We start from the raw sequence: 13,800 nt of genomic DNA on the forward strand, positions 1-13,800 counted from the left end.
GTGAAAGAGTCTGTGACATTTCTACTAATATAGAATTTGACCTAATACCTCTTTCATTCTTCCACTGAAACAATTCTGTTTACCGCTGCAGGGGGTAGAGTTTGCCATTTTAAATGTATCTATCTCACTGATGATGCAACATTTTCCGAATGATTCCTTAAAAGTGGGCCAGTGATAATGTCTACATTTGGTTTGTAAGAGTCTGAATTGAGGCGGTGTGCCATGCCTTTGGGTATTTTTCTGAGTCTCGCAGACTGCTTTTTAAACATCAGTGATTTCTACTGTAGTGTGTGCATGTGCATGATTGTGTGTGTGTCTGTATTATGCATTTGTGCAGAATAAAATTAATGTATCCACACCCACAGACACACAAACAAAAGGTGCAAGAATTCCATGTTTGCACAGTGGATTCCTGTTGATAGAGCAGCACTATTCCCACAACCCACAGAGAGGGACAGCCTATGTGGGTGGTGGGCTGTCAGTCAAATCCTTATGTACAAGCGCAAGTGATCCATGAAGGGAGTTTGAGATTTCACTGTCATCCTCAGACTGGTCCACTGCAGATCCCCCCCACCGCACCCCACCTTCTGACTCTGTTTCTGCTCCACCGGCCACAAAGGCTGCATACTTTGTGCATGTGGCTAGAGCTGACTGCAAATCATTGAGGTGAACAAATAAGGTAGCCTCAAGATAGCTAGTGTCCCTCCCTATTTGTTGAAGCTAATTCTGCACAGTGCCATAAGGTGTGTGTTGAGTGGGTGTTACCCGCTTTACTACATTGGGGTGGAGGGTGTTGTTTTATTTGTTATTGTACTGAATCCCAGCACACCGTGTAAATGTGGTAATGGGTAATGTAAAGCATAACATTAGATTACTACCACCTGGTGCTACTGATGCTGCGTCTGCTCCTGCTGCAGTACCGCTACCTGCCGCTGGATGCCACCGATGCATCCTGAGCACATTCAGCGCTCTCCATGGTGCTGAAACAATTACCAGAGCAAATCCTCAAATGCGCAATCTAAAGCTTAATGTGCAAAAAGTGTGCTTAAAGAAATTTAACCCAGCCTACATTGTAATTATAACCCGCTGTAATCACGGGCATTAAATAATGTGTCAAAACAGCTGCCGTCGCTCATTTCACCCATGGGTAGAGAAATACTGATGACCCTTTCAAATCCACCTGTGGGACTGAGTCACAACAGGGGGCTTTGATTAGCTGCGTGGGGGAAAGGTGTGCAACAGTTAACTGTACATACTTTGCACAAACTGAAGGAAAAAGACAGTTAAGCACGGAGCGATGTTTCAGTGCTCCTCATGGGAGAGTTGTGGGATGGCGTCATGCAGAGGTGAGTGCGACGCGGAGGGTCTCGACCATCCAGACCTGTCCATCGCTCCAGTGTCGAGGGACCAGCATCAAGTCAGTCACCGGTAGCTACAATGATACAGGAAATAAAATGAATTACCTCACAAATAAAAGAAGTACGTGTGTTTGTTAAAGAGCTTTTCAATTTATATGCTCGACGGAAAATTGGCTAATGAGATTGTCAGAAAAAAAACTTCATCTGGGAGACAGCCCAAATTCTCCAGCGTGTATTGTACAGCCAAATGAATAAGGAGCGAAAATTTCAGAGAAGGAAAAAATCACCTCACGTTTTTCCAAATCTAAAGGGAAATAAATAAATAAATGAATAAATTCTTATTTTCTTCTATATTTACTTACATTTATACTTCTAGTTAATAGTTTCTTTGTGTTTGTAGACCCTTTCAGAATATAATTAGGCAACATTAGTGTCTGTTTGTGAAGGACTGTGATTGTAAGTAATTTGCAATTTGGATGTTTGACATTCGCGCTTGGATTTTTCTTCTTTTAGTGTTTGTCCCCACTGTTAGAATCGGTTGCTCGTTGGCGGGGCTATTATTTTGAAAAGATTAGCCGGACGTTCAGCACTTCACCTGAGCCAGCTCGCCTCGTGAGAGCTGAACGGTAAGACCGGCTGGCTGGTTGGCCACACTCGCGCTGGGTGCGCTGCGAAGTTAAATCGACTACGAAGCTGTCTCTCCTCTTTTAAAACCAAGAGAGCGAGCGAATATACCGACCGACAAACAAACATCTTCCCTCACATGTTTTATCAAACGCCATTTTTTGTGCGTTTTTTCTTTTTTTTTTTCTTTTTTGGTGAAGGACTCCAGAGCTTCGGCGCAACCCGCGGCGACTTCTCCTTCACCGTGCTCGCCTGGAGACGGAATATAACGCTTTAATGACATTTTCACTCCCGGATAAAGAAGCTCACTGAATGAAACTTTAGACTTTTTCTTCTGGATAGGTGAAGAAGCTCCGCTGTTTATTTTTCTATCTGTAGAAAAGGCGTGTTGTGCTGTGGACCGCTGTATGGGACGCACTTAAAAATGGTCGGTCACCTCAAGTTCCAGGTCGGGAGGTTAACAACGATGTCAGGACTCGCTGGTTTTGGAAAATGATTGCTGGCAGCACCGACGCTAAAATAATGGTCAGAAGATGTCTAGTAACGTTCAAACCGTTCAGGTGAGAACAAAGAGCTGACACAGTTTTCTTATAGCCTCCAGCATCGTGTGCATTCCCCCCTCGCTGCGTTTATGTTTAGCATGCAGTTTTATTTTTTGCTTGTTTTGTTTTTTGCTTTGTTTTTCTGACTGACTCAACTTCTGGCTGCACAGAGTTGCAAAGCCCTGAAAAATACAGTAATTCGGCAATGTGCACATGGAGGGCAGGGAAGGAGTGCATACATGTGTTGTCACTCATCAAAACACCCACACACCAGATGTTCCTCCTATCAATTCCACCTAAATCCATATGGATAAAGACTGTAAATGTTGATAGAGGGTCTGCACTATTTGCAAACCGTGCTCTAACTTGCTGTAGTTTCATATTGCGTGGATCGCTGATCTACACCTGTGTGGCTCTGTTGCATTGGACAGGATTCCTTACATATGAATAAAAGAGTTTATACTCAACTGAGTAGATCTGTCAGCCCTTCCTATTAAATTTTCTCTGATAGTGGCAGATTTTAAATCCTTAAGGTAATCCTTCCCCCTCCCTACAATTTGCCTTATACCCAGTTTCCATTGCTGAAAGTGTTACATGTATGTAGTAGGGTAAGGGAGCAAAGCTGTGCAATCTTTGAAAAAAAAAAAAGGGGTGGGGGTAGTAGGATGGGGGTGGGGTGATGGTTACATTCATGTTGCATGGAATTACTTCACCTGCCATCTACTCGGTAGATCAAGCATTAACTCAGAAACACATTCGGCTAAGCAGCTTTGTGATAAAGCCACACTAACCTCGACAGCACAGACAATGAGCGCTTGTTGCAGATTTGTGTAGTATCACATTTGAAATTATGCCAGATTCCATTATGTTTTTCCCTTAAAAAGCAGGTTGGTGAGATGAAGGTTCCCAGGGTCAATGCACAGATCCTCAAAAAAGCACAATAGTTGCAGTACATTAACCTTAAGTGATACCCCAAGGCTCAAGCCAAAAAAAAAAGTGCCAAAATGATACATGTGGAAACATAACCTCCAGTGAATTTTTATATGGTTCCGTTTCTGTGTATTAACTCCACAAATTAAGAGTCATTATGAGAATTTAGGCTCATTTAGGTGCCAGGAAAAGTTTCCTGGAAAACACCACAAGTAACACCTATTCCCTACCATGCCTGGTAGAAATTCTCTCCCTTCAAAATCATCTACCTAGAGGCAAAATCTGATAAGTATATTTGTGAGGAAGCCAGTTAACTGATAGCACATCTCTCCCTCTGATCCAATTATAAGGAGCAGAACATTCACTTTAAGCCTGTTAATTAAAGCCTCGTCAGGCAGGACCGGGGCATAATCCTCTCATATCACCCACCTAACGCCACTTCGCAAAAACGGCTAAACGATAAGAGAGGAAACGTTTGCCCTAGGACAGCATTAGACCAGCCTCTGCACTCCCGCGTGAGCTGAAAATCTCTTTTTCTCTTTCCATTAGCCTGTTTCTTACAAACATCGCTGCCTTTGCCTCATCCTCTGCACACTCACACACACAAAATATTCCTGCATCTGGGATAAATTATAAAGAAAAGATAAAGTGGATTAAAAAAAACAAACAACCTTTGTGTTTAGCTATAAAAAAAAATTGTCTCTGAGTAACCCCTTTATCTTTTCCAAACTGTCACTGCCCCACCCCCCTTATCGCAATATTACAAAGCACTGACAAAAACAATGATTTCCAAATAACAGGCCATCTTCAGTAAAGGCCTGTACCAGATCGGGTTGACTTTTCTGCTTTCCTCACTGGTTTTCTGAGCAGATGCTTGTAGAGTAAGTGCATAATCCATGCAGGTGTAAGTATCTTCGGATCACGGCCTCACAGCGATGTCAAATAATCTCTTGATCACAATGACTGTATGGGTTTAAAGTCACATCGCATATTGAAGTGTTGCAGTTTGTTCCTCTGACAGTGATCAAGCTGTTCTAATACATTCCATAATATGCATGGAACAGATGGGGTGGGGTGGGGGGGTTAGTATTTCTTAATATTGCAGTTTCCTGGGAGAGACAAACAGCTAAATGATAAAGCAGAACAAATGAGAGCGTGCAGCAATGGTTAGATACTGAGACTTTGAAATAGCAACTGTGATTATGTTCTGTAAATCAATAAAGAAATTCTACACACACAAAAAGTCTGTTAACATCCTGACACTTTATTTATTCAAGCCATTCGCTGTAATCTTGACGGGCACGGTGATAATCACTTTAAAGTGTTGTTGAATAACCTGCTTTTGGCGCCAGAAAATAACGCTGAGAAGGAGGATTGGGAAGGCTCATTGTCATGGTCCCTGTGCCTCCCTGGCCAGCCCAGTGTGGCCACAAGTGTTTGTTGTTTTTCTCTCACTCTGTCTCTCCTACCTGTCTGCCTGGGCGGAGCTCTGATTGGGCTCCTGCCCTTGGCCCACGCACCTGCAGCTGATCTCGAGCGGATTGCAGTTCTCTGGCTCTTAAGGCTGGGGCTCTGAGCTGTTCGTCGCTGGAATATTGAGTAACTCTCGTTAGTATTGCCTGGCTTCCTTGCGATTCTACTGTTCCCGTGTTTGCCTTCGACTTACCCTCGTCTGTGTAAACAGGTTTACCTGGATCAGCCCTTTTGTGACCCCTGGACCCCGTGAGTAGGAGAGTGAGCTGAGCTGCTTGTGTGGAGACTGTTTGGACGAGGAGCAGAGCGAGTGCGAAGAAGTGTGTCTCCCCAGCCAAGTGATCCCCGGGACCCTGGTGTTTCCCCCCCCTTCACGTGTATATAGTGCACCAGTGTGATTAATAAAGTGTCGTTGAACTGTGCTACCTCAGTCTGCGCCTGAGTCCGTTCCACTCCCGTAACACTCATGTCAAAATGTACTTGTGCACAAATTACTGTGTGTGTGTCCTGCGCTGTAAATAATTGAATTCAACCGTATAGCAGCTTGTATTTGGTGCAACCCATAAAACTCAAGCTACGATCAATATTCAGTTTTAGTGTGTTCTTGTGTTCAAGAAGGATGGAAAAAAAAGTTTCTCAAAGAAGAGAAGCTTTGCTGGATTATACCTGATTGCATTTTCTGTGACTCAGGACAGGACACACTGGCTCTATCTTGAAGTCAGAGTCGCTCCAGTGGCTTGCCAAACCGCCAAGCTGTACACTTAACAAATTATTCGACATCATCTCTATCCCTTTTGATTAGATCAGCTCAGCAAATGTTCTTTTAAGTGGTCGTTCCTCCTCAGTGTTGATAGTAATTTGTTTCCTCAATATTAAGAGGTTTAATTCAGAAACTGGTGTGACAGGAGCTGCTTACCATTTCTGGAAGTGCTGTCAGATTTTATAGTGGGCCAGGCATTCATGTAAACAACTCATGCCTGGCTCTGGAGGAAAAGCAAATATAAATTATTCATATATTTGTTTTCTTCTACCACTTTAAGTTCTGTCCAAAAATTTTATTTGTGTGAATTGCCATAGTGATATTACAAAATCATGCATTTTAAGATGGGTATAATTTGTATGGTTAAAGAATTTACCCCCCAAAATATACATGATTTAGAAATATGGCTTAAGTTGCTGAATTAACTGCTGTTTTATTTTTGTTTATTGTCACTTAACCCAGTTTTTAGGGGGGGATCCCCATTTGTGGAGGTTATCAGTGGAGCAACATTTTAAAAGTAGGGCTCGACTTGTTAGGCACAGAGGCTGACTGTTATTTTGTCCAGTGAATCAAAATCACTGACGGCCTTTCCTCGCTTCTTCCCCCAAAGACTCAGCATAATGAGATAACCTCTGATCCATATACACTGAAGAGAGTAACTTAACTAGGACAAGAATTATACAGACACCAAAGACCTGATTTTTAAACCCTTTTAAGCCAGCGATTGCATTCTCTCATGGTCGTCTAACCAGGCAGAACCGACACAGATCCTCACTTTCTTTTCCCCTCTGTTTTATGGTGACATTTTAAACATCTGATATTTGCCACAAAACAACGTTTTATGACAGAGGGCTGGCTGATGCCACTTTTTGTTTTAAAGACTTTAGTTAGCATTACACTTTCTTACCCGTTTTTAGCAACGTAATGCTTTTGGCTCCATTCTTCCTTCTTGATGCCTTTTTGCCCTCTCTCCCTGTGCACACCTTTCACATTGCATTAATAATCACTTGCTTTTTTTTTTGCTTTTTTTTTTGCCCGCACTTAGCAACACATTATTTTGGGAGTTGTTCTTGATGTGTGCCAAGCAGTAATGTCACAACACTAGTTTGTTTCAAGTGCCCTTTGGCTTCGAGAGTCTTCTCTTCTATGTGCGATCACTGCTCCGTTTGTGCTCTGCCTTCTGGAACTTCTTCCTTTTTTTTTGACTCTGTTCATGTCTCTTCTCCACATTTTCTCCCATCCTCTCATCTTTCTATTTTCCTCCTTTTTTTTGCTGTCAATCATTTTATTCAACTAAAACGTGTCTTCTGTAATTGTTGGCATTTTCATCTGTGTACAATCCTACTTTTTCTTTTCATGCTTTACACCTTTCATCATTTTTCCATTGTGTGGCTTAAAAATCTCCCTCTCTTATTTCTCTTTCTATTATTATATTATAATTATTATATTATATTCCAACTACTTTCCCACAATATCAATTTACCTGCCCATCTTGATAAATATGCTTTTCCTGTCTTAACTCCCCTTTTATCCTTTCCCCTCTCCTCCCACTGTGTTGCAGGATATTCGTGGTGGGAATAGGCTTCTTCAGCCTGTGTTTTCTAATGACCTCTCTGGGGGGGCAGTTCTCAGCAAAGAGACTGGGGGACTCCCCCTTTACCATCCGCACAGAAGGTAATGACATGTTTTGTGTGTGACAATGAGAGCCCGCTTGCAAGTATATGTGTGTAAAAGCTCTTCCTCTGAATTAAAATGTTTCATGTTTTAAAATTGGTATACTGCATAGAAATCATGAGGAGAAATTCAAATACCACTGCACAACCAGTGAAATTGTGAAACATTACACCAGTGTGACCTTTAGTGGGAAAGCTGCTGCTTTTTTACTTTAAAGACTCAGAATTCATCGAAAGCTGCAGTGGTTGGATTAAGATCTTTATTTCAAAAAACAGAAGAAGAACCTTGGTGTCTCCACACCTTTGCACACAACAGTACACTTGAAATGAATCTTAATCCCATTAAAACACATATAATATGTACAGTGGCAGAAACAATAGAATAGAATTCGCATCATTTTAATGTCTCCATGGGACATTTTGCTTTACAGGTTATATGCCAATACAGTATGTACATGGATCCATGTTTGCACACATGCATATGGTAAAACCCAACACTGGATCTAAATGCACACAAACTGTAAGGGAGAGGATTGAAAAACAAGAGCAGGACAAATGACTCTCTGAATCTGTTAAATCTGGAACTATATGTGTAAAGACTGCTGAGTGTCTGAAAGACTGGTTTGTGCAGTTGACAGGACCATCATTTCTACTTTACTGTTTGTTTATATTAAGAATATCAAACCAGCAAAATATAGAAAATTAACTTGAAAAATAATAAAACATCTTCATCAATGCATGCCTGTATTAAAACTTCTTCATATAAACTGGATATTTTTACCCCTCTGAGGGCCGACCACACCACCCTGTCATCTGTTCCAAGTTCCTGGACACCAGAGCAGCAGCTATTACCCCACACAACACCTCACCTCTACTCTCATCCCATCCTCAGCATGTCTTTCTGCCTACTTCATAAATGCCGCAGTGTTGCCTTTCATCTTTCTCTCCACTGGATGTTTTTCATGTTACTGAGCTGGTTTGTAGAGCTAAGGACTCCACCTGTCTCCTGGACACTATGCCAAAAACCTTGGCCAAGATATCAACAAGTCTTTAGAAATTAGACTGGTACCCTCAGCTCTCAAATAGCTGCTGTTTGCTCCATTGTTAAAAAACCTTACTTGAACCCTGATAACCAAAGTCAAACCTTCCGTTCATGAGTAAAATCCTGGAAAGAGAAGCTGCTTCCCAACGCCACAAACTCTTTGAACCCTTGGATTCTGACACACAGCACTAAGACTGCTCTCGTCAAGATTACAAATCACATCCTCTTTGCTGCAGACCCACATCAGCATCCCCATTCTCCTGGACTTTTCAGCAGCTTTTGGCAGTCTCTTATTCTATCCTCCTTGACTCTGTCCAACTATGTTCACCTCACAGATGTAGCGCTCTCCTGATTTCAGGATATCTTGCTGACAGGAGAGATCATGTCACCTGGATGTTCCTTGTCTAGTACAGTCAGGCAATGTCTCCCAAGAATCTGTGCTGTGACCTCTTCTTTTCATCATTTACCGCCACCATCCACTATTTTGAGCTGAGGTTCCACTACTATGCTGATGATACACAGTTAAATCTCAGCATTAAACACTCCAGTCAGCACCTTCCTCTGATCCTTATCAGGTTCTGGGAAACATCAAAATCTGAATGTCAACCAACTTTGTCAAGTTGAACAACAATAAAATCGAACTGTCGGTTGTTGTTTCTAAGCCATCGTCCTGAAAGTGGCTGATCATGGCCTTAATGTGAATATATTCTTCATTTCACCATCTCCAGATGTTTGCAACCTGGATGTTGTTCTGGACTCCACTCTCTAATTCTCATCACATATCAAATCTGTCTATAAATCCACCTTCGACCATCTGAAAAACATCTCCAGACTTTGGCCTTGACTCCCAGACACAGCAGCGGAAACCCTCATTTATGCCATGTCCATGCTCCACAAAATCTATTGGACCTTCTGTTCCCCTAAACCCCATCTCAGACTCTGTGTTCACATGTTAAAGTCCTTCTCTCCATTCCCTCACACCAGGCTGTGGTCCTTTGGGACAGAGCCTCCAGCACTGTTGCTCCCACTCTCTGCAACATGTTCCTCCCTGAGTTCTGCAACACACTCAAAAAGCATTTGAAATGTCACCTACTCACTAAAGCCTTTGGCTGTTGACTCTTTAAAAAAAATGGTCTAAAGCAGCGGTCCCCAACCTTTTTTGCGCCACGGACCGGTTTATGCCCGACAATATTTTCACAGACCGGCCTTTAAGGTGTCGCGGATAAATACAACAAAATAAAACTAGTACCGGTACCGAAAAAAAGAAGATTTATTCATAACACACGTGAAAAGACCCAGGAAAACCGAGTAAACGATAAAAACGATAACAAAATAATGCTGAAAACCGATAAAAACCCTGAAAACCATCCATTTCACACCTGAGCCTCAACTCTCGCGGCCCGGTACCAAACGACTCACGGACCGGTACCGGTCCGAGGCCCGGGGGTTGGGGACCGCTGGTCTAAAGTAACCTTGGATTTCTTGAAATGCGCTATATAAATCTAAGCTATTATCATTATTACTGTTACGAGTTAAATCCTTAAATTTGACTCCACACATCACTTTGGCTGCTTCACTTACACTGCGTAGACACCAAGCTGTTGTCCAGCAAAGCCAAAACTCAACAATGAAATGTCTTAAATAAGCCTGCCAGCAATATCACATGAACAGGAGCGTAGGTTGACCACCACTGGTAAGGCAGAAAAAGAGAGCGTGCCATTGCAATCTCCTGCTGTCCAAGGTGTGAAGATAGAAAGTCAGAGTTCATTTTCTGGAGGCCAGCTACTTCCCACTACTGCTAGAGTTAAAATAAGAAACGCTGTGTCCTGAGGACATTTCCACATGTGTGTAGCATGTGTGTATGCTGTGCAGTAGTCAAAGCTTGCCGTGTGTCAGTTTGCGTGGGTGTGAGAGCAAGTTAAAGACGAAGCAAGAGTGTTCCTGTAAGTGTGAATCACTCAGGTGTTGGTGTGTGTGAGTGTGCAGTCTGTCAGAGAGAAAGATGAAGCAGTGAAAATGGAAACAGAAAATAGTGAGTTTAAATGAATGCAGAGAAACTGAAGCGTATTAAAGCTCAGGAGCACAGTGTGTGAGAGAGATAATGGGACAGAGGGAAAGGGGTCATTTGGGATTACTTTGCTTGTGATAAATTGAGATTACTTTGTTTGTGTGATAAATTGGGATTAATGCGTTTGTGTCAGTGTTTCTTAGCAAAATGTACTTGATTACTCAACCGCTCATGCACTGCAGCCTGCAAAGACATTTGGACCAAGCTCATTAAAAACTTGGTGTCCAGCTGCACTTACCCATAGCAGTTAACATTGTCTGTGTTTGATGGCATGGTTAAATGTATTTGTTTGTACCCACTGTGTACTTTAAATGTCTTTTTGTTTATCTATGCACAAAAAATGTCCCTATCTCTGTTATCCACTTTGCCCGGCAACATTTGTTTGTGTGTATGCCTTACTGTTTCACCTCCACTTCTGCCTTTTTGTGTGTCTCTGTGGTCTGCTGCCTCACACTGTTTTTGCTGATTTTCCACTTTCTGTGTATTTGTGTGTGTTTGTGATGAGCCGGCAGGAAATTGGCTGTTAAATGGGGCGACAGTAGCAGTGTGGGACAAAATTGAAACCAGAGAGACTGAGAGCCCAATCCATCTGCTCTCTGTGAAATCAACCCCCTTAAAACAACTGGCCCTTTCATTAAGCCTCTACTCACCACCTGCAGAGCAGTAGACACGCACACACACACACACACACACACACACACACACAGAGTTGCACTCTTCTGCCAGTTCGTACTTGTGACAACCTGCAATGTGACCAAATGAAAAATTATCTTCTTTTGCGGTTGAGGAACACCAAAGCAATTGCTTACAAAGCTTCGACATCTTTAAGAGTTCTGAGCAAATGTCTGTCCTCCTCCAGAACATCTCATGTACGTAAATGCGCGTTCCAACTTCTTATCTGGTGCGCGTCTTTTATTTTGACAGCGAATGCGCACCTGCGGACCACTTATGTGCAGCCCTGCTTATAAGGCTTGGTGTAGACTTCTGCAGGGAATCTTTGTAAAGGCTACAAAGATACCTGTAGAGCCTGATAGCGTTGCCTGGGTTCATGGTTGTGCTGGTGCATTTGGTGTTAATTATTGTGTATTTGTCCCTCAAACTTTGCCACTTCTTTGTGCTTTTCCTCACATCCATTCCGGTTTTGGCAATCTTCCTCCAGGAATTTGCTCCTTATATTGATGCTATGATTATTATTCCTTATTCCACACTGAGACAATGATTGTCATTCTCTCAATGACAAATTCCAAAACTGTGACAACAAAGTAGATGCTATGTGCAGGAGGAATCGGCAGTACTAAGCACTCCCATCACAATAGCTGCGTCGACCTGTACTTACATTTCTAGGGAGACTCATGTCAGATTATGGAGTAGGGTTTCAAAGAAATTTGTGGTAACGACGCAGCTATGGCACAGATCTCCCAACTGAAGCACAAATCCCCAGTAAACTGTCAACAGATGATTGAGTTGTCATCTAAAAGGACATCTCTCCATAGAAAATTTATTTAGCTGTAGAAAATGAATGCTAGTCCTGTGAGATCACAGAACAGGATATTCGTAGGCCAAATGCTTCTATGCTTCTTGTTTTTTCCTCCATATTACAGTTTTTTACAGACGCTAGGACACATTTCTCAATACTTAGGTCGCGTTTGCAAAACTCCTCACACAGTGAGCATAACAGAAGTCTGTGTGGGCTAAACTGAGGATCAGTTATCATTGTTTTGGCACAAAATGCATTCAATGACTACATCTCTCAAATTTCATGAATTATCTTCTCACTCAGACACAACAACTGCCAAAAATCTTTGTACGGACAGGACATTTTGCATGTGCTTACATACTGTTTTCAAAACTGTTAAACTTATGGCCAAAACAATAACACAATGCAAAACTTGAAAAGACAGCAAAATTCAACAACAATATTTTATTGAAACATATTTTAAATCTAAAAATGCAGTTTAACCAGCCACAGCTTATTCTCATTGTAGATGAACATCTACACAGGTGTTACTCCTTCAATTTTTCAACTCCTTCAATTCTGGCATGCCAGAAGATTCTTTCCTAGGTGTATTGCCCTAGATGACATAAGATGTGATGTGGATGAGAACATGTGGCCAAATGGAGAAGACCGAGTAGATTAGCATTACTATTGTATGTGTATCAGTGGATGGTGTGTATACAAATTCTTGTATTTTGGGATTACTTAGTGCAAAAAAATAAAAAAATACATAAACAAATATTAACGAATTCTGCATGATGTCTGATTCATTCCAGTAACATATATTGAAATTATAAACAGAGATGTGTCCTTGTTTTACACAAGAAAACACTGTGTAATGCTACATGTTGTTAGTGTTTTTTAGGTCATTGTTTTGTGGGTGACAAAGTGTGTTTGTCGGCTGTCAACCTTTGCTAGTGTTCTGGAAGAATGAGGTTATTTGAGACCTGAATGAAGTGTTTTGGTAGTTGTAGTGCATTTTGAATGTGAAATGAACTGCTTTGCCAAGCTGACGGTCAGTTAGGAGGATTGTGTGAAGAGTTTTGCAAAAGTGACCTAAGTATTGAGAAATGTGTCCTAGTGTCTGTAAAAAACTGTAATGTTAAAGTGGCCACTGCACACAGTTAAGGAGGAGAATCATTTTTGGAATAGAAAAGTAAAAATTTTACGATTAGCATAATATTGCTTTTAAAAGCTTTGAATTGAGCATTCCAAAACCGAAGGTTCATTTTGTGAAGCAAATGCTATCATTCGCTTAAGTGCTATTTTGTAGAGCTATAATCAGCAGCAGTAGCCCATAGAAACATAATTAGCTTTGTTTTTTATTTAGATGCTTTTCTATTTTTACTTTAGTACTTGATAATAATAAAGCAATTTTACAGCTTGACAATAATACAGCTGAGATACAAGTTATAGGTTTAAAATTTCAGAGAGAAAAAAGAGAAACTGGCCACAAAATGAAGTGTGTTTTAGTTGTCTTTATAATTTTTCCTCAATCGATGGGCTCAATTCTCTCAGCAGAAAAGTCACTCTCACCACTCTTTATGAACAAAACAGTTAGGGCGTTTTTCATAACACAGACTCACCTGTGCAAAAGGCACTCAAACAATCAAAAACCTTTTTTCACATTTGTCAAAACATGAATAGTCAGTCAGTCACTTCAACTCTGCGATAAATGAAAAGAAACCTTTCACCACCCTTAAAAGACTGAACCATCAAAATGTTTCGTTTTTTAAAAATCCAAAAGAGTTCTTTAAAAAATGTGGGTTTCAGAAGCAAAATGAAATGTAAAGGAATTTTTAAAAAATCTTTAAAGCGGTTCATTTGTGAACGTC

The 13,800-nt window shown here is 41.3% G+C and overlaps 1 protein-coding gene across 4 annotated transcripts in view; it reads left to right on the top strand.

The window, feature by feature from the left end:
* The first annotated feature begins 2,474 nt into the window (after window positions 1-2,474).
* The window catches only part of LOC146630794 (alpha-1,6-mannosylglycoprotein 6-beta-N-acetylglucosaminyltransferase B-like), a 133,469-nt gene continuing 122,143 nt past the window's right edge, over window positions 2,475-13,800 (top strand). For all 4 annotated transcript variants that reach the window (XM_085354959.1, XM_085354960.1, XM_085354957.1 and 1 more), the window contains exons 1-2: window positions 2,475-2,542; window positions 7,249-7,361. In XM_085354959.1, the coding sequence (XP_085211085.1) occupies window positions 2,475-2,542; window positions 7,249-7,361 (181 nt within the window). The remainder of the gene's footprint in view (window positions 2,543-7,248; window positions 7,362-13,800) is intronic.

Source organism: Diplotaxodon limnothrissa, linkage group LG6 (genome assembly GCF_057381915.1).
Source record: "Diplotaxodon limnothrissa isolate DT_005_m linkage group LG6, D_limnothrissa_male_GT1.1, whole genome shotgun sequence".
Taxonomy (NCBI): Eukaryota; Metazoa; Chordata; class Actinopteri; order Cichliformes; family Cichlidae; genus Diplotaxodon; species Diplotaxodon limnothrissa.